Consider the following 24,867-nt stretch of genomic DNA (forward strand, 5'->3'; position numbering starts at 1 on the left):
GCCATCGACCATTATGAATTCGGAGCATTTGCAGTCGAGTGTTGTGTAATCTGGACAACATATTGATTTTCGGTAGTTGGATAACGTTGATTTTTTTAAATATAATAGGAGAGTCGAGTCACAATGTGACATATTGGGTTTTCTGGATGTTTTGAATTAGTTGTTTCCCAAACATTCAAAGATATCGCTTTTCATAGATATTGTATTAGAATATGAAAGCAAAGGCTTTTCGAGAGATTGACAATTTCAATATTTAGATTGAATCGGAGATAAATTCAATTTTCCATTTTGGTATATTTGCATTAATTGTATAGAAACATTTTACTCTTGAATGTTAGTTCTTTGCAAGTGAACTGTTATCGCAAATGGATAAACTATATAGAAATGGAGGCATTGCTAGGACATTAGCTAAAATTGAATTCTTTTTTGATGAAATTATGCGATATAAAACCACTTATGTAGCATAATTATATCAAACATAGGCTGATCAAATGTTATCTGAGAGAGCTGAGGTCTCTCAGCCTTTTACTGTCTGCACTTTAGATAGCCATTCTCCTGCTTCATTGAGGCACAATAAGGGGTTGATGTGGTCAAAATTCAAAACTTTAGATAGCCATTCTCCTACTTCATCCAGGCTCAATAAGGGATTTGAGTGGTCAAAATTCAAACTTTAGATAGCCATTCTCCTGCTTATCGAGGCTCAATTAGGGTTTGAAGTGGTCAAAATTCAAAACTTTAGATAGCCATTCTCCTGCTTTATCAAGGCCCAATAAGGGGTTTCGAGTGGTCAATATTCAAAATTTCTACTGTATTGCAGACAGATTTGTGCATTTATTGAAGAGATGAAAAAAAAGTGATAAAATGTCATATTGTTTGTTTTGGGGGTTTATTTTGGACGGAAATAGAAAATGAGAAAGATATTGCACCAAATGTAAACAGATTAATGATAGAGTTTAGGCAATGTCAGTCCGTTCAATACAGTAACATTCCAACATTTCTGCTCAGTACAATATTGACTTTGGAATGAATGAACAGTGAAATAGCAGATTTTAAGATATAAGAACTTCTTAACTTGTTTTCTTTTCAGTAATGTCATATCTGTTTTTTTAATATTTATGAAACACTTGCAACTGAAAATTTTGGATGAAATATTTGCCACTGGAAATTAAGCAAACACCAATCAATCAATGGGGTTTCCATTATCTTTAACTTATGATGTAGTTCACATACATGTACATGAATTGTATAGTAAAAAAATAAACACTTGAGTTGTAAATTACTAAAAAAGGTTAATTTATTAATTAAAGTCAATATTTATTCAAGCAATATCGGTATAATTTCTGTGAATGAAATTTATATATTCCCTTGTCATCTTAAAAAAACTTGTTTCTAAGATATACTATCTCATTAATAACAGTACAGGGGAAAAAACAACTATTCTATATCGTTATATTGAAATATATAGCACTAAGAGTATTAATCGAGTTCAGTTTCGCCTAGTTGTATATACATATGATGCCATTTTTACATCAGTTATATTAAATATTGGAAAACGTCCAGATTGATATTGTGTGATGTATTGTCCAGGGTATAGAGTTTGTCAATAATTGTGATTCACAAGCTCTTCCAGTGCCATCTTCCACAGCTTCGACAGGGCTTTAATATCACATGGCTATAAATCTACGTAGGACCAGTAGTTATGACTAGGATCGTAATCTTAATCGCATAATGACTATTAAATACTTATCTGCTTTTCTACCATGTTGGTCTATCTATGAAACATTGAAGAATATTTTTAGGTTGCTTTGATGTGGTGTACGAAAGTTCGTTTTGACTTATGAAGAAAACTTTTTTAAACTGGGGGAGTTAGTTTGCTTAGATGTATATGATAGTATGCGGTTGTTTGCTTAGATGAATGTGCTCACCAGTTTTGGAATTCTGTACTGACAGTTTTAAAAAATCGAGGTTTAAATACTGGATTATGTTTTAAGTTGCTTGTGGTTTAGACGAATAGACAAAATATAGTTATTGAAATTGGGGGAGTAAGTTTGCTTGAAGAATGTTTGGGAAAGTTTACTAATCAGCAAATTAGGGATCTTGTTCAGTTGTAAAATTTGAAGGTTGACAACTTTTGTTTAAGGTTAGGGGCATTCAGTTTGAAACTAAGCAATATTAGCCTCGTCAGCGAGCAATGATAAGTATAAATAGTATATCAGTTTTTCGGACAGTATAAAAATTAGGCATACTCTAATTATTAAACGTTGAATTATAAATTAGATCAGTTTGTTTAATTGGCACAGTGTGCATGGGGCTTGTATATTATTATGACTGAATGAATTCTTATGTTGGATTGTTTTTGTTCCTCTTAATCAGCAAATATGGTTAGATTAAGATCAATTAAGTATTTAATAGAAGATAGTTAAAGATCTTTCCCCATAGTTGTATTATTGCCAAATTAGATACGTTGACAAGAACTTACATTATCGCCTGATCGTTTAGAGTTGGACATGAGATAGTTGTACACCTCGACAATCAACCTGTCCCAGTTCTCTGATTATCAGAAAATCGCCTGATAATCAGATCAAATATTGTCAAATTATCGTGACGATAGATCACAATAAACATGAATATTCTTCAAGTTTTAAATGATCCTCTTTTTCAAAATGGGATTTATATCTGGCGTATAAAATAATAGCTGTATGAAAGATCAAGATCGTTTCCCGATAGTATTTTTGATGGGTAAAGATTTACCTTCTTATTAATCGATTAGTTAAAATCAAGTATGTAGACACATATCTTAACTCGATCTACCAACAAACACCTTAGAGAACGTCTTTAAAAATTACCTACAAATATTTTTGTACGAATTCATGCTTAAGTATTCATGAATTCTGTGTTTATTCATTGTACGCTATGAAGATTAAATGCAAGTCACATCTTCTGCCACGTAAAGTGTTCGTTAAGGACAAGATAGTAATTATAAAGTATTATTTCTTTGTTCAATCAGAAACATACCAGAGCTTGTATATATATGGAAATTATTCGAAGGTCAGTTTTCCATCAAGGTCATGTGATATTGGGTTAAAATTTTACTAATCTGTTTTGACAAGATATCCCAAAAGAAAAAGATTGGCGGAACAAGTGGACATACCTAAAAAAAAACACAAGTAAAGAAAAACCCAAAAAATCAACCAGTAACAGATGACAAAAAAAAAACATAAATTGACAAAAATCTTACGTCAAGCTATTTATAGCCTAGGAAATACAGGAATAGGTTAAGTACTAATTGGAGGAATTTTGTTTGATTTGTCATGGAGATTCCATCATTACAAGGTCTAAGAATGTCCTTAGGCAATGTGAGAACATTTCTTACAAGGTCTATTTCTCTGCTCAATCCATCATACATGTACATGTACCATGAACTTTACAATTAGACCGTTTTACTGTGAGATATATACATGTATCGGTGCATCACAGTTTCAGATGTTGTCCTGCACGTTTATGAAGTAGTTGAGTCTCAGACTTCTTTCTTGGTTAAATCAATGACTCCACAAATCAATTATGAAATTACTATGTAGCAAATCCCATGACGAAACTGCTATTTTGTTACAGTTTCTAGCCGTCGTAGACCCCTGTTTTAAGATATTAATCACTTGGTTCAGGGAATTTTATCACAATATTTTTTTTAGGAGGTTTGTCCCAGTTTAGTGAAAGGAGTGAAACTTATCATAAAAAAAAAAAAATTTATCAAAAGATGACATATTTCTGGTTGCAAATTAATTGACTAAGTAAATGACAAAAGAGCATTTAACGACAGGTCGCTTTGGAGTTTGATACCCCAAAACTTAAACAGTGGTATTTCCTGCTTCATTAATTCTTTGTCCCCCAAGCACATGGTCATTAATGATTCGAAAACAAGAGCACATTGACTGGTATGGTGGGAGTCGGAATCATGTTTCTGTGTAGGGTGAAATAGCTGACCTATCTGTCATGAAAATAGAACACAGAGTTTATGTATATTTCATTAGAGAGTTTATGTATATTTCATTAGCATGTTATCATCATGAATATGCATGTAATACATGTCACTGGACATTAAATGGCCATCAATCAATCAATCAGTTAAAATCATGACAGTTACAATGAGCAAAGGAACTCCAATGTTTCAACATGGTAGAGATGATTACTAAGTAAAACTCCTTTAACAAGTTCACTGATAACCTACATGAACATTCTTGGCATTTCTGCTTTTCTCAGAACACCAAAGATGACTAGAATCAAGTGAACTCCATGTTATAAAATGAACATGATCAGACTAAATACAACCTTCATGTGATGTACATGCACAAAATAAGATAAAGTATTTTTAAAAAAGGGTGCTTAAGTTGCTGCTCTTCATCATAATAAGCTGTATTGTTATGTGATGTCTTGAGGATGATTCAAAGATAAACTGAAGATTTGATTTGTATAGTGATAACCTTTTATACATGTACAAAAAAAAGGAGATGCATGATTTTCAAAACTGAGACAGCAACTTGTCAACAGAACAAGACCAAAATGACATTCAGAGGTCACCATACACACAACAATACACCTGTGGACTTTCAAAGGTGTTTAGTAATACATTTGGTCTGTGGTACCACAATTCTTCTGATAAGACCCACAGCCATAGGAGCTTGGGAAAGAACAAAATGAATGTAACCTTATACTAATAGACATTACTGGAAATATCCTTCATGTCCTGAGTAGAAGCAATTCTTCTAAGAGTTGATTGGGTTCTTTATTGATTCACAAGAAAAACAAATCATTATTTGAAAATAAAAAAAAATATTTGCTGGTTTTTATTTCACCATTAATTTTGAAGAAACAGTAACATATATGATTACCAGGGTGTAAAGAAACTTGTTTAATTATTTATGTTTAACCAGACTGGATGTAACGGGAATAATCTATACATCTTAGTTTGATTACACGGCATTTCTTAAATTTTCCGAAGCTATTTTCTATTTTTGCCGTTATCTTTATACATTGTAAAAGCTCTTAGTTCGTGACACGAAGAAAGTTCGTATTAACTCTAATTTTAATAGATCTAAAAACTTTTGCCATTTCACTGCACAGTTAATGGAGAGGTACTAAGAATTTAACATTTAGACCGAATATAAGTATTGATCCTCTTAAAATAATCTTGAATTTAAAGAAAATGATAAGATTTTGTCTGACCTCCCACTGTTAATTTATAGTATTTATAACAAATCAGCAGGATTTTGTCTTTGTAAATTAATTTTAATCTGATTGCCTTCCTTTTTGATTGTAAAACACCAGAAATATAGAATAAGACAATCTTAAATCAATTAAAAATCGTTACAGAAAAAATAAAAACATTTAAAAATTTTACTTGATTTAATTTACATAATTTTTCAATTAGGATCTTCTCCATGATAGAATTTTTGGGAGGATATCCGTAATAATACACACGGTACCCTAATTTTATTGTTTAATGATCTATATCTAAACAAAAATAAAAACCTGTCTGTTGAGGATTTTCCTCTATGTAGAACCGCACTTTTACAATGAACAATTCTTGTTAAGAATTGAGGCAGAAATATTAAGTTTCATGTTTGAGTAATTTGGCATTATGGCGAGGTAATTTGGGCTGAGTGCTCGTTGACATGACAGGATTCATGTCCCCAAAGTTAATTCATGTTTTACACCATTCAAAAAGTTGCTGATTTGTTAGAGAAGGTCTGTTAGTTTTCTGACCATATTTCACCATTGTAGGTAATTAAGTCGAACCCAATACACCCAAGTCATCTATAGTTTCTACAATAAGTCAAAGGAGATGAATTTTAACACGTAATGGGAAATCAGATTTGTTTTGATTAAGTTATTAGACCTTTGATTATGACCAGTTGAAAATGTACTTTAATATTTATCTAATTTAAATCGAGAGATTATACGGAACTCAAGTTTTAGACACATGGAAGTTATTTATGAGACATGTGAAAGTTAAAAATAGAATTTCTTTCCCCTAACCAAAAGACACCCCAAGTGTTTATTATTATTATTATAAACCACCTTAGTTGCCACCTTAGTGTCAATTCTTTGTACAAGTTGTCTGCCCTCTGAAAACAATCTAACCATTTCATTGTCAATTTTAAAGCATGCCCAAGAAGCATGATTTAGATAATAGAATATTTTTTTATAGACAAAACTGTATCAATTTTTTCCATGAAAATGTTAGTGCTACCACATGGAAGTACTAATAGCACATGTTCCCATTAAAAAGGGGTCAAGAACACAAATTTTAGCAGTTTCATTACTCTTTATGTAATAATGATACACTCTATTGTATAATAGAATGAGGGGTACTTGTTTTTATACACCATTTTGGTTTACACGAATATGATAATTGAAAACACTATAGAAATTCAAATGATTGCACCTGGTATCAAGTTTTTATTTTTATATTTTTGGAGCACATGTTATGAAATATGAATATTTCATCAAGTATCCAACTCGGGGGTCATTATACCAGAAGAAGGCATTTGTAAGAGTTTTTAGTATACTTGAAGATCTCACAGCTGCCGTTTAAAAAAAAAAGTTTCTATTTATTCGTCTTTTCTTGATGGGAGATATTTTTCAATTTATCTGTGACTGTGAAATTCACAGGTACAATTGTGTATATACGAAGTATGCACAGTCTGCAAATATTGGCCGTGAGTAAATGCTAATGAATTTATCGTTACAATAGCGAAGACTTGGTACTTTACCAGAAAGAAGAATTAATCTGAAAACATTAGCGACTTTTTGAATTGCAAATCACAAACATTTAAGAGTATCCCTTACAAAATCTGTTGACAGAAGAAAACTTCAAATCCGGCTATTCATCCAACGGCACACTACACATGAATACCTTATATTTATATGCATTCTTAACACTTGTTGGTATAAATTTGTTCATTGATCCCAGGTCTAACAGGCACAACCCCCCTCATTATCTTCGCTGTGCTGGTTTTATTTTTATTTTAGTTTAATATAAGATGTTATTAATAGGCCATGAATAGGTTGTGAAAACCTGAGGGCCCTAAACTGTTTAAATCAAACTACATATTAAAATGTTAGAGTCCTGGCTCACCTCACACATTTTAATAAAATGATAGGACTTTTTAAAATATTTACATTAAACAAACATTGATAGTCAATTTTATTTCATTATAACCGACAATTGAGCATAAAAGTCTGTTAGAGGCAAATAAGTCGTAGAATTTATGACAGCTAAAATGCCTGGATGTGCAAGGTTGAAAAAGTCTACGTAAAAAATTATCAGAATTATAATTTGCATCATTACATCAACTTTAACGAGAATATGATAGTTTCTGATTATTTTTTTATGCATATCTTTTTTGTTCAAGCAACTACGTGATTCATCTGTGCTATAACTGAGAGAAATCAAGAAAAAATTATTGAATATGGATTTCAACCTGATATGATGAACATAAAACCACGCTTCATGAACTTAATTGATTAACGACCTTCATTTTGAATGCATTTTTCTAATTGATATTTTCATAGATATTTTTTTATTTCTGTTACAGCGACCTCCCTCAACGAATATGTTTAACCAAACAGATGATACCCAGTCCTCACGGTCGGGTGACACGCCCATAACCACTAGTCAGTCCAATACAAATTCCTCACAGATTGCAGATAATACAAGTGAGTTAGGTAAGTTCATCTTAACGAGTTAAGTTATCTCCCCTTAAATGGGGCTTCAAATGTTTTCCTACCTCCTACAAATTGTTAGAAATTTGGTCTGGATACTCGGGACTACCAGAAATTCTATAATATAACTTCTTCAACTCATCAAGCTCCGCATGTCTGTCATGTATTTTATTCTTTCCTGGTACCAGTTGTTCCATGTTAACTATAAATGAGGACTTTTAAACCCTAAATTAACAATTTTTCCTGAAAGGACTCTTTAGGTCTTGGAAGACATTAACAGATTACTATGCGGTTTCAGCAACTTTCATGTGCTACGTGAAGTTTTTTTTGTTGAATGGACAGGAACTCTTCTCTCAACTATTTTCATAAAAGTACATTTTTGTTTGGAACAGTTCTTGATTTGGTCATAGAAAATAATTAAATCATACAAAAATACATGTCTGCTGTCTAGGACAGGTTGTGTATTGGTTTCTATTGATTTTGATTGGTTAAACATCTGGCATGCTATGTAGCATGTTACTAAAACACATTGAATTTATTTTTACATCTATTAAATTTAATTTGAACCTGCAAGAACATAATTTGAGACCTTGATTAATATTTTTTTAAAATCTATCATGCCGAGGTGTTTTAACTGCTTCAATATTTTAATTTTGATAACGTTTTAAAATTATCAGTGTTAAATGAAGTATGGTTTGCAGTTTTAAGCAATTCTGGTAGTCTAATTAATTAATAAAACCAAGTCAGCCTCGAGTTTTGTTTAGGTTTTTCGTTCTGACAGATCATACTAATGGCCTAGCATTCTCAATCGAACATCATATCCAAATAGCTTTGCACTCTGTTTGAGTGGGTCATATTGAAATTAATTTTCGTAACTTCCTAAAAACATTTGCAGTGCCATGAAATGGGGAGGAATTCAGAATCTTAATAATCTCAGTTAATAAGAAAAAAATCATTAACTTAATTGGTAAATAGTAATTGGCCGTGGAAAGAATTGAAGACGCTCTCAGTGACAGCCGTCTTTAGTTTTATCTAGTTGGTAATAGTAATTCTGCTTTTAGTTGGTAGACAGGTGCTAGAAATAGGTATTACTGAGGCACTTTTCCTCTCAAAACAATTTATATGTGGATCAAATTGAATCGGCCTCACATGTTTACAAGTAATATATAGTGCACATTCACTAAGTAATGTTATATAATATGTTACTAAATGTACCCACATGAAAAAGATAGCATTCTATTTCATCTTGCCACCCAAGATTCTGGGTTAAAAGTCTTACTTGCTCATTTTCTCAATGGATTTTAAATGAAACACACAACATTTCATCTCCATTTTTTCGGTAATGGATCATTTTTTCATATAAATAATAAATGGGTTGGGTAAGGTGGTCTGTTTTGAGTTTTCAGTGTAAAATTGTAAAAACCTAAATTTTGAATCCAATTTCAAAGAAATGAAAAGTTTTTCTTCTGAGTTTCAACTTCCGGTTGTTTTTTTCTTTTCTTCGTAATATCTATCCAATCTATGAACAAGTGACCCGTTAGTCTGATACAACTGCAATCTGGTATCGACATAAGGAAATTGTGTCATTAACCCCCAGAAAAGGGTATAGAATTCATTGATTGTGCCGAGATTTTCCAAATGAGTTTGCCGGGTTAGAACATAATTTCTTAAGAGATAATTAGAGAGGAATTAATCCAGGAGCTAATTAAATTTTGTCTGTAAGCTGTTGACATTGATCTTCAATATTAGCTTTTTACATATTAGACGATAACAATAGCCATTGTTAGTTCTAATTTTATTTCACCACTCAGTGATTTAATTTTCTCATTTAACTCCCTAGTTCTTTGAAATTAGACTTTCTATATTACAATACTGTTTAGTGAATATAAGAAATTCAATAGACGTTTCCAATGAATGGTTACAGAATAGCGATTTCTCTATCCCCTACTGGTAACAATTGTTTCTATTACAACATATTCTTACTACAGCAACCGTTTATGACGATTACTTTCAAATTGGTGTATTACAACTTAATTTTCCTTTCGCCAAACACAGAAATTTGTCATGGATATTTTTTTACATTGACTTGGTTAATGTCTTTATCGGTCCAGTTAGTCCGCAAATTGTGTTTTTTTGTTCCGATGTTTTCTGGAAGACTGACCACATAGCATTATTGACGGTACCTCCTTATGCTTGGAGTATGTCCTATACGAATTAAAGCTAATTTGGTATTGTGTGTAAATGCTTAATCTATAAAGATTGAGATCGGCAGGCGGAAATGTAAGCTGCAGGTCCACATTAACGGGGGGAAGTGAGCTGAAGAATACCAATAAGTAGCAAACACAGCAGAGAAAAAGTAAATGTGCTATTTAATACAATCGGCCGATTGGAAATAAACATAATGATTTCTTGGCGTGTGATTAGAAAATGTTCAATATCGTCTCAACAATTGTAATAACATTGTCTTTTCTTTTGCAATAATGAAGGCGGCATATCTTTAATCAAATCACTTGGAAAAGATCTAGATTTGTTAATTTGTTTGGTATTATAACAGGGGGCACATGTTTCAATCCAAGTTTAGAATCCTAATAATAGCCGACTATTAAACCTCTGTGTTAAGCCAGGGGTAGATATGAATGATATCGGATTGAATAGGCTACGATTTTTTGCTTTATTTAACTATTACATATTTGAAAAGGTTCATAAATTGAAGACCCTTACTTTGGTGACACTGCCCATCCTTCTTTTGACTTTATATGTATAGCGACATTGTTCGTGTGTAATCATCTACGTACTATGCTTTATCTGATATCTATCTCTAAAAAAATAATAAAGTATTTCACGACCCAGAACCTAACACCGTTCTCAATTAATTAGAATATTTCTCAATAAGAGATCCGAGGTCTTTTCGGTGACGGAAAAATTTAATATTCCTTTTATGAATTAAATGAAAATAACTTGCTTCAATTAATTCTACCCCATTATGTTTCAAATTATCCTTGAACCAGCTAAAAAAAGGGTATTTTGCTTTTATAGATATTTAAAAGAGTTCATTAAATATGGAGTCTGTTGGTCGTTTATCATTCATACTGAACCTTATTGTATTTCTTCAGAATTGTTTAACTATATCAATTAAGGTTATAACCATCCATATTATTATACTTTTTCGGAAAAATCTTTGTCTAATTTTTTTGAAGTTGTACCTCCCAAGTTGTGAGAATATGCAGGGTCTGTCATAAGAGATATATCTTTGTTCAGCGAAGGCTTTAGACTACTCAAAATTTTGGCGAGCCTGTGAATAATTCCAGTATTGAGATACCACAAGTGTCATTTAGATCTGTATTCCCTTTAAAATCGATTAGAGATTTGACAAAATCGGTTGTAATAGACATCTAAGAAAGTCCAAAAATTTAGTTTGTCAAAATGCCCATTTTATATGATAAAGCGCTTTTTATCTTTTTCTAAGGCTTAAATGGATTTATATTTAGATTACGCTTTTCTCGGCCGTAGGATTAAAGACTACATGATTGTTATTTCTTTGAGTTTTTGTCGTGTTTACTTTAGGTTTTGATTTCCATCGTCCTTTCCATAGATAAACGTCATCATATTCCTACTGGCTTTGAAGTTGTAACCGTAGCAATGGAATTTCAGTCCCGTCCAATTGTTTCGTAGAAGAAAAAGATCATAATACCATTTTTGTCTACGTTATTAAGGGTGGGGATATATCCATTGTGCATTAAATGCATAACAGCAAATAATTTCATATTTTGATAGCTAAGAAAATAAATATATCTGTCAACAAGAGCGATTATGTGATAATAAGGCTAATATTTGCATGCACTAGCCCACGGGACAGGGTTTATTCTATTATCAGACTCAAGATAAAACTGTAAGGCAGTAAACATTTAATTTCTACAAATAGTGTAATAATACATGACTATAAAGTAATAAACAAATGTTATTAAAATACCCCTACGTTTGCACATTTATGTTTTGTTTCACATGTTTTTATTTGCTCAGTTGCTGTCTCATTGATGCTTTTAAATTATCTACAGTAGTCGGAAAATATTGGGCTTGAAATTTACATGTTAGTTATACCCCCCTCCCCCCCCCCATTTTTTCCTCAAGCATAAAATCTAGGCCTAGACACCCATTGTGGCTGTAACACCTATACATCTATGTCCCTTTATGTAAAGTATATTCTCTCACGCTTAATTCTTATTGAGAAATAGGGGTATTCAGTAGTAAACTTATAATTTCCATTCATGATTTTGTCTGCATATTTATGCATGCTGATCATACAAAAACAGCTGTCATCTGGTTCCTGGGTCTGAAGGAAACTAATACTATTACTATGCTTTGTAGTAAAATTTACACCTTTATACAGTTGTTAAACCAACAGGACTATAAAACATTAATAATATTTAACTTTTATATTGAATAAAATGTTCAATTCATAATACTCCATTCATGACATTAAAAAATCTCACATTTATGTATAGAAATGGAAAATTTAATTTCTGGACTATTAAAGTGTCTTCAGTGGATGAGCCTTTTGTTTGTTTTCTGCTAATGTTTGACATTTTTATGCCATATTATCTCTTTTTGTCATCAAATCAGAAAATAATGTAAAAACATTTTAACCTTCCACCCTGTGATTCTTAATCCAACTTTGACAAATAGCAAATATTTGAAAATGTAATTCTTTTGGCTATGGAAGTTAAATCCCCTCATTGTTATTCATGGCAGTCACACATTTTAAAGCCAGTTAAGGGATTTTTGTTAAGTTCGTCTTTTTTAGTATGCACACTTTCAACGCCATAAAAGCAGGATTTAGTTGGCTATTCAATGAAATGTTTGTGTATAAAATAAAATTAATGCCCAAGTGAAAACTAACATCGCTTGTTACTCAATGGTAAATGGTTCTGAAATTGCCCAAGAGGAATTAATTATACCGCATCCGTAAGGGATTTACTTCCAACCCTCCAATGTATGCTTCATTTCACCATCTTTTAATGGCTGAATTATTTCGGTAAACAAAGTTTTTTAACGAATGATTTATCGTCAATGAAAATGACAACTCGTAAAATTTTATTTCTTGTCCTATAAAATAAGTATTATTTTATTATGATGCTAGTTACATTTTCTCCCGACTTGCAGTTTCATGCAATGGATTTACTTCTTTATTATTTTCTATGTGTATTTTTTTGTAAATTTTATATCTTATCGAATGGAAGTTTAAACAGCAGCTGTTGTTTGTTTCCAACCGGAGCTTCCATGTTTTTTGTTTCCAACTGGAGTGTCATGGAATTTTACACACTTGTTTACATTACCTAAAAATTTGGTGATGTGTTGTATAGGATCCTATAAAAATTATTTTTTTCCTAGAAATTAATATAGACTGATTTCCCTGAAAGGTGAATGCTTTTAGGATTGTCATTTAGCTTAAGGAAGTAAAACATTCAGAACAATGAACATGTTGGATTGTTGGGCCTCACAGAACTTTGCCATGGGAGATAATGGAAGTTTTTTGTAATGAACATGTCTATTTGTGTTTTTTTTCAAAAAAGAAAACATGAAACATATTGAAAGTCTTTAACCTGCATGTATACAAAACCCAAATTTAGATTGAATGAAAACAAAATTATTCATAGGTTAATGTAGAAACATCATCAAGTGTATTTATTATTCACATCAGCTCTGTACAGAACCTGTTTTAATGGACTCATTTATTTTGAAATACTAATTTTTCAACAGGCTGAGGTGAAACAGCTTTTCCCCAAAAAATTGCCACAAAACAAAAACATAGCATTACATTTCTAAAATTTAAACTGGTAAAAGTTTTCAATAGGCTGAGGTGAAACATCCTTTTAAAAAAAAATAGCCAAAGTACAAAATTATAGCTTCAAATTTCGAAAATCTATACTGGTAAAAGTTGTAACTGGGTGGTTTCAATTGATATTAATCATGTTATATGAAACAGCTAGGTTACTATTTTTGGTCCTGTCATATTTTTTTCTCCCCATTGATGAGTCAACAATATTTTTGGGTGACCTATTATGTTACTGTGAAATATGATGAGTGAAATGTACACTGTGATTAAAACCTCACACAGCTACATTCAATTTGTGTGTTTATTGTCCATAGTGTATCCCATTAGTGTCCCACTGTGTTTATAACTGGATTGGCCACAGTCATAATTAAACCCTGGAATTTTACTTGTTTTCTCTTTAATAACAGCCAAAATTGCCCATTGATTTCTGCAAATTAAAGACATTTTAGCAAATTTAATAGGAAACTGAGCCGTTCAGATTTCCTACTTGGTTAAAGATAGGAATTTATCTAAAGTGTTCAAAATTCTAGAATAGAATAATTAGAAAAGTCTTGCCGAAATCAAATCAGTATGTTTCTGAAAATTATTGAACGGAGATTTATCAAAACTATGCACTTCAAGTAAAGTTCAGAAGTATGTGATAATGAACTCGAAGGAATAGTCAAGCCTAATTTATTTTGCAGAAATAAACCTCTTTGAATATAATGCAGCTAAAAGATAGGTGAATAGATAGGAAAAGTTCAGATATGTCATTAACTGGTATAGATTACTGCTTAATGGCATTGTTTGCAGTCTATGCATTACTCTGGCCAGATTTGCTATCAACTGACCATGCATGTTTTTGTTGTAGCAGACCAATGATCTAGAAATCCGAGATATTTAATGACTTTATCAAAAAGTATGTTTGGAGGTATCCAGAATGCCAAAAATATAACATTTCCGTCTACTGACAGAATATAATTATTCTTTTTTAGTTATTTATCTTTCAACACAAAATTTAATCAGAGATCTATTTTCAACATTAAGGGGAGATAACTTTTTTGGACTTGGATCAGGTTATCCCCCAAACAAAACAGTTTTTGTAAAATATGAAATTAAATATGTTTTATTAAATTTGTTTAACTGCAGATGGCAGTAATTGAATTTTGTCCAATTTATCATCGACTTTTCATTTAAGATAAAAGATGCGTTTTCCTACTTATAAGCTCAGCACGTTGGACTTGACTGAATTGAATTGCACTCAAGTTTTCTTCCATATTTTCAAGTATCATAATTTCCTCATAGCATAAAGCAAGGACCGTATATTGATTACATCTTAGCAACCCATGGTAGTTAGATATGGCATTTAGAATAGCCCTTGCCGTGGCGTGATTGGCACAAATCAATGCAATTGTTCATTTCAGGAACTGGGGAAAATTATTTTTGTTCAAGAATTGTTTATTCATAAAACAAAATGGTAGATTGTCAGAGATAAGAAAATTGGTTTATACAAGAAAAAAAATAATCAAATATTTATTTTTTACAGAAAATTGTCTCCAAATTATTTTTTCTCAATGTAAATGATATTTTTTTTTCAAATAAAACTAGACGAACACGAACTTCTTTTTTTACGAATATTAAAGTGGAAATATCCCTAGATTGTTCAAAATGGCAATGTCCTGAATAAGTTCTAATTCTGTTGATTTTTCACAAGTAATAAAGTTATAAAAATTAAAATAATAAAGCAAAGGTAAAAGTTGTAAACAATGCAATTTAGGTCAGGTATAATGTTTTATTGACATAGCAAAACACACCTCTTAAACTAAATATACATCCTGCATTCAAATGATGGAATGGAATGAACTGCATAATTATTCTGCCATCATAGTCTTAGAGAGTAAGGAATTCTTCGCTGTCCCCATCCTAAAGTTTAAAAGCAGGTTAGCTGCATGAGTAAACAGCATTAAACTTAAAAGGTTTTGGAGCATGCCAAGTGTATTGAGAAGTGATTTGTTTAAATAAAAATAATGAAATTTGTTGAAAGCTTTTCTCATAAGGATTAACTTCTTGGTCTTTCAATAATTTCCGATGACAAACTTTTTTTGTCATGTCACTTAATTATAAATTAGAATTTGCAAACGTTTATATATATGGTTTTGTATGTTCAAAGTTGATATGACTTATGGTATTTGGTTTGTAAAAATGGTAATTTATGGAAAGCCTCGTAAATCATATTTTTTTCATCCATTCTATAAATAAAATTGTAACATATATAATTTGTATAATGTATGTACAAAATCCTACAATTACATGTAATATTATACTAAAATTAGCACAAATAATCGTGCATTACTTGCAGAAATATTACTTTTTTGTGTATATAAGAAATTGAGAAAAACTGGAAAGAGTTATAAAGTGTTTAGAATAATTTAAAAAAAAAATGGATAACAAAATTAATTATTAAGGTTAGAAAGGGTTTAGAACTAAATTTAAAAATAAAATTGGATAAGAAAATTAATCATTAGGGTTAGAAAGGGTTTAGAACAAATTGTTGTATTGTTACACAATGTACGAATATGACAAGCCATGGCATAACAAGAACACAGTGTGAGACAAATGAAATGGACATCTGTTAGTGACAGCTCCAGTGATATATATTATTCTGTTAGTGACACACATCAAACTTATGATGAAATATTAGCATAATAAATAGCCTGGCTACATAAGTAACAGCACATAAATGGAAACCATTTATAACTGTTTAGTACATGGTCCGTGACACTACACCTTAAAAACAATGGATATTAATGGAAGGTCTCTTTATAATACAGGTCAGTTATATTTTGAGTGAAAAAAATCTGTTTCGCTATGTTTATTTTGGCCAGAGGAAAAATTGGACTATTTTAAGGGTCAGAGGTTATTTTTTCTTAAAAGATCAGGGTTAAGGGATGGATGAATGGGCAGAAGAGATACATACATAAAAGCTTTCTCTTTTCTCCCAAAACAAATTTCCTGTTATTTATTAGAGAAAAAATTCAGTAAATTACTACATACTCAGTTAAAATAAGTGACATTTATCATATAACTAATTTTGATCAAGCAGAGACCTCTATCCAAACTAAAAACAAATTTGTCTAATAGCTTGAGGGATTAGCTGGAGTATGCTAGCTCTCTGACAACTTTTGATTGATGGCAAAAGAAATCTACTCTGACAATCACTATATATTCTGCTGCTTTAAGAAATTACACATTCCCGATAACAAATTTTATCTTTGTGAAATCGGCCTTCCCTACAGTTTGGAGGGTGTTATAGTTTCTCAGTCATATAATTTAATCTCAGGAATATTTTCTGCTATAATGCATTTCCTTTCTGGAGAGTTTTTTTTCCTTCCCACATCATAGTCATTTCCGATGATCTTAAAGTTTTACATTAACAGTTCAGGTCGAGGAAACTGTTTGTCTTTTATTTTTCATTTCATGCCCATTGTTCTAATTATTGTCTTGTGTTGGTCTTAAGATGGTATCATTGTTTTTTTCTTTTCTACCCATTGTCATAACTATTGTCTTGTGTTGGTCTTTAGATGGTATCAATGTCGTCTGTATTTGCCAAGCTGTTCAAGCAATTCTTTATCATCGTTCTATCATTTTGTTGTAGAAAACTTTTATTTTGATTGGATTATTCTGAAAAATTGTAGCTAGACTTTGGAGAAGCCTCTATCCAATTTATTTTGATTAGAAATGGATTCCAATTAATTTGTGATCATTCATACACTGCTTGTGCTTATAATTAAATTGGCGGCCTGATGTGGAAAATATGATTATTGAATCTAAAACTTTCTGGCATTACTGTCATCTAATGTGCAAAATAGTCTCTTATCTAAATTTTCAGAACTATCTATTCTTCTCAAAATAAATTAAGCATCTATTGTTGAAAGCAGGTTGTACTTGTTATTTGAAATATTTAGTGTTTACATTCCTCTGTGAGTTTACAGATGTTTTAGAGTGATGTTGAAATATTTTCTCTTTAATTGTATATATATATATATCTGTAGCTTATAATAAATAAAAGGTTTTACGATTGGGGAAAAAAGAAAGTAGCAAGTGCCTAGGTTAAAAAAAGCCTACTTTTCACTAAACTTTTGTAGCAGGTAGTTAGTCGTTATTCAGGGCCATGCATTGTAACTAAAATTTGGTTGGCTAATGAGTAATTAGTCCTTTTTAACCAAAGTAAATTTGCATATATGTTTTGAGAAATGTTATGTTTTAAAAGCAATTAAATGTAAAAAAACAAGAAACAAGACATCTTGATGCAATATTTTATAAACTTTCCCCCCAAAAAATAAGAGTTGTTTGATAAATTGTCCATTTTTAATGTCCAGTTGCATATACTTCATGCATATTTAGGAAAGTGAGAAAGAAATAATTGTCACAATCAAAATCTTTTGAAATTGAAGTAAACCAGTTAACCTTTTTAAATTGTTGGAACTTTAGAAGTAATGAAATTAAATTTGTGTGAAGGACCAGCAATTAAAACTGATCAAGAAATCAACACTTCTGGCATGGTTTATTTAATGGTAGCTTATTATATTTCATTCACAACAAAGTTTAAGGGAGTTATGTTTTATTTAAAGACAGATAGTGATCTTTTTTTTAAACAGTTTGAGTGGTTTTATGTGGGCTTCCATTAATTTAATTCCAGTTATCTATGTTACAAACATTTTTGTAATTTTCATAGCTTATAATCTGTAGTAGTTAAGAGCATTTAATGAAGTAATTTAGGTATGGTTTTGTTGCTGAAATATCGGGTGTCGTTATCCTTGGATTTCATATCTGATGGTTTAATAAAAAAACCATAACAGGTGAGGTGTTGAAAAATATTTTTTTCCTTTCAAATATTTTTCATTAAAATAACCAAGGATGGTATATAATATGTGCGGTAGAGTACTTTATATGCAAATTCAAAGTGAAAATTATACCATGTTCTCTTTTGAATAAATGTTTTTTGTACTTTTTTCAAAATTATAATATTTTGTACTGATATTACTTCACTTATAAATGTGAATTAATAGGTTGTCAAAATTAATGTAGTCATGCTAGAGTAATTTCCCCTGAATATCAATGACCACCCTGTATCAGCTTTTGATTTAGTGTTTTATGGCGTAAAATCAAAAATATTGATGAACAATTATAATTCACATTCCGTGAAAATTGAAAAAGATATTAGTTATATATATACAATAAGTTGTAGTTATTTAACAATTTCATTAGAAAGGGAGATAATTCGAAATAATTTTGTATGAAGTGAAAACAGTTCCAACTGACTGGGTAGTCTAATCGACCTAATTAATTAATTGGTAGGGGAGATAACTCTTAATAATTTTGCATGAAATGAAAACAATTCCAACCAGCTGGCTAGCCTAATTGACCTAATTAATTCATTGGTCATTGTTTATTTGTAGGTGATGGTTTAGACAATAGTGTAGGGTCAGGAGAGGGTACTGCAGACGAAGAATTAGAAGACAGAACGGGGTCAAAGCGACAGAAAAAAAGAGGAATATTCCCAAAAGCTGCTACAAATGTCATGAGAGCATGGTTATTTCATCATTTAACTGTAAGTAGTCTCCCTTTAATGTACAGTTGACTTTTACTAGTTGATTAGTAGTAAATATAAGTAATTAATGTCAGTAGGTTGCTTGTATACTTTAATTGCGGTCTGCCAAGCTTTCCAAATACAGTGGGTTAATTACTTATTATTCCTCGTGCACTTTATGAAATTTGGTAAAATAGTCCAAAACAGAGACACCATTCTTATACATTACTGCATTCAGTAAACTCGAAAAACTATGGTTTTAGCAGATTTCAGGATGATTTCAGCTACAGAAGTATTTAGCCAATGAGGATAATAAGATAATCTGCAGTATTATAGAGTTAGTCATAGATAAAGTACAATAGAAAAGTACATGCAGTAACTGTCAAGCTTTATTACAGGGGAAGTAATTAAATAACGAAAAAATGTATAGATAAAAACAAATCCATCGAAGTGCATACTTGTGTGATTTGATCAGAATTTACCATCTATTGGCCAAGGCAAGAATGAGATGTACTAAAAAACATATCAAGTTATGATGTGTAATTAACATACTCAAGAATCGCAGCACGTTTTCGACATGTATTTCATAACATCATCGTAAAAAAACGGTATCATCTTTATCCATTAAAAATGATGTGCGTTTTTTGTTGTATGAGTTTTGACAAATGAGCGAGTGAAATAAGGGGGTAATCTTCACCAGCTATCAAGTCTCAGATCTATCTGAGGAGGGCTTGCAGATATTTTGATGAAAGCAGAGGTATTTAACAATGATTAGAAGCCTTCATCCCCCAGATATTTACACTAATGAATCTTGTCATAACTGTGATGAAAGGAAATGTGTGTGTATTGATAGATGGATATATGGTTATAATTGAATGATATCATATCATATCATATGTAATCCCCCAATAACAAATTTCTCTTATTGGTTCCCATGTAAAAAATAACTTTCTGACATATGTTAATTTGGAGTTACTGATCCTCATCTTAGCATAGCTAAGGCTTCGTCAAAAAAAAAACGAGGAAAAAATTAAACATTGGCAACTTATCTATTGGGATAATAGAGATTTCGACTAAGACCTAAACAAAAATGAGCTACCTAATCATATCTCAAAACTGTCATTGACGATCGGAAGATTTGGACGTTTTCATCAACCCCCTAACAATTGACAAACAAAAGTATTAACCTTTTAATCTGGAAGAAAATTGATGCAAAATCAGACTTGAAATTGATGTATAATTTTCACTATTTATTCAAGAGGCAAAATGAATATTCTTGTTCGTTGTTTAAGGAGAAATCTTCATTTTCTAATAATTACCATTTTGAACAAAAGGAAGGCTATCTGATTTCTCATGGTATGGAGCATTTTACACTGAGACGAGAAACTATTCAATATGCATTGCTATGTCCGTATCAAAATTCACACATGAAATTCTGTCTTTTATGACTGTGTACCATTGGGTGACAGACCATATAAAGACGAACGATTTAAACCATTGTGTCCTAAATGATGATATCCCGTCCCCCAAAAGCGTGAGGGACAAAGGTTAATGAGAAACGGAGGTTTAATGTAGAATGGGTTAATAGTACTACATAAATTAATCGGTTATTTTGTAATGGTATCTGACATACCCTGTAGGATCACTTTATTTTTACCGTGTTTTAATTGCTCTAAGTTATTTATATTACCACAAATCGAGATTCTTGTTGACAAAGACGAAAAAAATCGGGTGATGAAAAGTAGAACATTGGTTCTGGAATTGAAATTTGATTACAATTGAAATATGAATTTAATCAAACAATATTCACTAATTTTCAAATTCATTAATATAGTTTTTCGTCTAAATTGAAACCCAGTGGAGATTTAATTTACCCACTTAACTAGTTTTCATACGAAATGGATATTTATTTATCAAGAAATAATTCAATCAGCGAATTTGTGGCTGATCTAAAACGATAGGTGACTCCGCAAGCATCCGATTCATCATATGATCATTTCTACATGGGTGATCTATAGAACTTAATAAAGCAAATTTCCAAATTTTCCAATTAAGTATGGTTATTTTGCAAACCAGCTGATTAGGTTAGCCTCAACAAAAATTGATTCAATATGATGTTTCTTATTTGACTTGATTTCAGCTGTCATTTTTGTCTACTTTTTCAGAAAAGTTACTCTCTCGATTCCTTTATTACATCAGTGGGAGGAAAATTGCTCTGATATTTGTGCAGCGTTATCAAGATGGGGGCAATAAAAACATTCTGCAAAAAGCTGACTTTTTACTCAAAAATATTTATAAACTACTTTTTACCTCACTTTTGTTCAATTAAAAAAATATATTGGATATCCATTTTAAAAAATTAACTAAATTTTTCTGAATTCCAATTTTTTTAACAGAAATTTTATAAATGCTTTTTTTTGCCTGAAATTAAAACTAATTTCTCAAAAAAGACAAGTAAGACTGATAAATTGATTTTAATAAAAGTTCAATTGGAATTAGATATTGATGGATCAGTTTTAATTTCATCTTGTTGGAAATGACCAGTTTTTAACAGTGAAATACCAGGTTTAATTTAATTTGTTGCTCTAATTAACTTCATTGAAGCATTTTGTACAGGGGACATTAGGAAGCAGGCGTGAATTCCCTTGCCTATCTTGATGGCTCTCTTTTGTAATGTCCTGTAAAATTGGTTACAAAACATCAGTCCTGACACTTGAATTAAAATCCAGTGATCTTTAGAAATGTCCAAATCTGTTGGTTTCCACAAGTGTTGACCATTGTAACTGACCATTGTCTATGGTGATCATGGGTCATTTGACACCAGACCCACAGCTTTGTGTTGATAAATGATCAGACACTTGACCGTGACAGCTTCGGTATTGATATTAGATTAGCATAGCTCTTTGTTTATGGACCAAAGAAAAACTCATTTATGGGACAGCATATGCGTTGAAGTAATGCACATGCTTTTACTTTCAAATAGGCACTACCTCAGAATTGTAAATTAGTTCTAAATACGGACAACTCTTTAGAAGTGTACATAAACATTAATGTAAGCTCTGCTGTTTACTTTTATTGATGTAGAATTTTACCGACTTTCTCAAGATGATCTTTTGTTTGTTAGATTTTAGGTGATCAGTTACATGGGAAGAATTATCCATTTAACAATTGATTTACCTTCTAACGAAATTACAGAATGGGAAAATAATTGTATATTTTGTAAAATTCTTTTGGTAGTATTGATGAATTGCCTAATTACATAAGGTCCTGTTAAAATACAGCGTCTTATACCCTAATGGAAGGGTCAGGGGGCTTGGCTTAGACACTGTAAATTAAGGTTTGACAAGGGGAAGTAAATCATGTCGGTCTGACAGGGGGTGTCATTAAACGAAGAATATGAGACATTCTCGTATTATTAACACCATTCTCAAGTCATTGGTGTCCAAATTGGCATGAAAATCGCAACAAAATTACATGTTTTTCTACCAAATTGTTTCCCTTTTGTGCTAGACTTTTACCAATTGGTCATAATTAGCAATAGATTCATCCAAACTTTTAAACATTCATTTATCAAACTGACATTTTAAACATTCTATTTTCTGAAGTCTGAAGTTCCAGAGCTGCAATTTTCATTAAATAAGTATGGTTCACGTTAGAAACAAATATTGCTCGTCTAATTGAAAAATTTGCCGAATTCCAATTTCAGTATTGAAAGGCATCTTTCTACAAGCAACAAACAAGCTTATCAGAAAACTTAACAATAACGGTGGTATTGAAAGACATAAAAAATAGTTATGAATTTTTATCATTAGCCGATAAAAAATAAATCTTAAAAACAACTATTTTAAAACTTTCACCGATCGGAGACATAAAGTTAGTTATTTTAGGGAAGATCATAGGCTGATAAGAATTTTTAAGTTGAAGACTTGGGACCTTCCGACCTTCAGATCAACACATATAGATCAATTTCCATTTAAATAAGTGTAGTTAGATTTGAACATTGTCAAAGGTTTAATATAATTACCATTCATTTTAAAATGAGTCGGAGTGTATGTGCCGGGTAATGGTGTTTTGCTAACTTGGTGAAGAGCTCCCAAAGGACAAGTTCAGTCTAGTACAGAATTTATTTTGTTTCAATTGCAGTTGAATTGACATGTTTTGGAACAGTGATATTCCAGTGGGACAAACATTGGGGTCAGAGGTCGTATGATGGGTACTCCATCATGCCTGCAGTCTATACTGCCATTAACCTGAATACATGTCGTTGTCATTAATCATATGTTGCAATATTGTGCCAATTAAACTGCTAAGTTTTGGGATATAACTGACATTTTCCCCACTTTTTTCTGTCACGTTTTATGAGGGTTTCTGTACTATTTTTGATTGATAGGTGTATGCAATGAAAAATACTCTACATTTGATTTTTAATGAGTTTTTTTTGTGTTTATTTTTATCATGACAATTGTAATGTTTTCTATCATTTTAGGAATTGGTTTTTGTTTCAGCTGTTTTCTAGCACAATTAATCTGACATGTGTTTTAAGTTTATTCATTTATTTCTTAAATCAAATGATAGTGCTGTAATACAAAGAAAACTAATTTATTTACAGAATTTATTTGAAAAATATTATATTTCTTTTATTATATTTCACAGCATCCCTACCCATCAGAAGAACAAAAGAAACAATTAGCTCAAGAAACAGGGCTGACAATTTTACAAGTAAATAATTGGTAAGTCATCTCTTAAATTTTGATATGAAAACAGAACTTAGGAAAAAACTTCCAAATGTCCTCATTTCTATTTATAAAATATTGACAGCCTTATTCAAAATAAAAAGTGAAAGAATTTAGAAAAAATAGATTCGAACAAATTCATAAAAGTGAATTTAAATAAAAAAAGTCAAAAAAATATCGAAAGTTAACTGGTTGTCGCCCTTGATGTTTGTTTTGTTTTGGAGTAGAGTGTACTATGAATGAAATTATAGTAATGTGTAAATACTTCAGAGTTGTCTTGCACTTTTCATCATTCATTGTAGTTTTGACATTTTTTTTTTGTCTCCCAACATTTTACCCCCTGCCGACGATTATCATTAGTTAATAGGTTATAGATTTATTACGAGGTATTTTGATATGTCTGTCAGTTGATGTGGTAAAGCAGTTTATTTCTATTGGGCCTGTTATTTTGGCAGCAGTTGCATTACAAGTAGATCTCAAGCATGAAATTGCTGTTTTCTACCAGGTGACATCCTGATCGAAGCTCCGTTCACCCAAGTTAACCTTCTGCTAAACATCAGCTTCATGATGGACTTTTAACATGTTGGCAAATGGCAGCAAATTACCTTGTAAAAAAGAATTTTAAAGGTGTTAAGAATTGCCAACTTGAAGCTATCATGTCTCCTAAGCATGCTGTGAAAGACATAGCCGTCTGCCTTCTCAAAACATCTTCAAGTTTTCACCCTGTCAGTTAAGCCCCCTATCAATGGTATTTACAACATAAGTTGTCAAAACTTTTGTTGGTTAAATGTTTTCTTGTCAAATTTGAGGTGAATGAGACAATCTATTTGTTGTAAGGTATGATAGGGGGTATATATAATCCTATCAGAACTAATAAGATTAATCGTTACCGTGATGGGTGGTTTATCTCCCTTTAGTCAAGCGTACAAATTATGCTCATTTTCATTGAAAATTTAAATGAAAATCACAAGCTTGTACGATTTGTTGATTTTGGGGTTTGTAGCTATTTT

The 24,867-nt window shown here is 31.3% G+C and overlaps 1 protein-coding gene across 6 annotated transcripts in view; it reads left to right on the forward strand.

Annotated features, from left to right (window-relative positions):
• The window catches only part of LOC134711149 (homeobox protein Meis1-like), a 66,080-nt gene that overhangs the window by 23,937 nt on the left and 17,276 nt on the right, over nucleotides 1-24,867 (forward strand). For 5 of the 6 annotated variants that reach the window (XM_063571592.1, XM_063571595.1, XM_063571594.1 and 2 more), the window contains 3 exons: nucleotides 7,596-7,725; nucleotides 18,994-19,145; nucleotides 23,778-23,854. In XM_063571592.1, the coding sequence (XP_063427662.1) occupies nucleotides 7,596-7,725; nucleotides 18,994-19,145; nucleotides 23,778-23,854 (359 nt within the window). The remainder of the gene's footprint in view (nucleotides 1-7,595; nucleotides 7,726-18,993; nucleotides 19,146-23,777; nucleotides 23,855-24,867) is intronic. The other variant, XM_063571596.1, reaches the window with a different exon arrangement.

This window comes from Mytilus trossulus, chromosome 3, assembly GCF_036588685.1.
Source record: "Mytilus trossulus isolate FHL-02 chromosome 3, PNRI_Mtr1.1.1.hap1, whole genome shotgun sequence".
NCBI lineage: Eukaryota > Metazoa > Mollusca > Bivalvia > Mytilida > Mytilidae > Mytilus > Mytilus trossulus.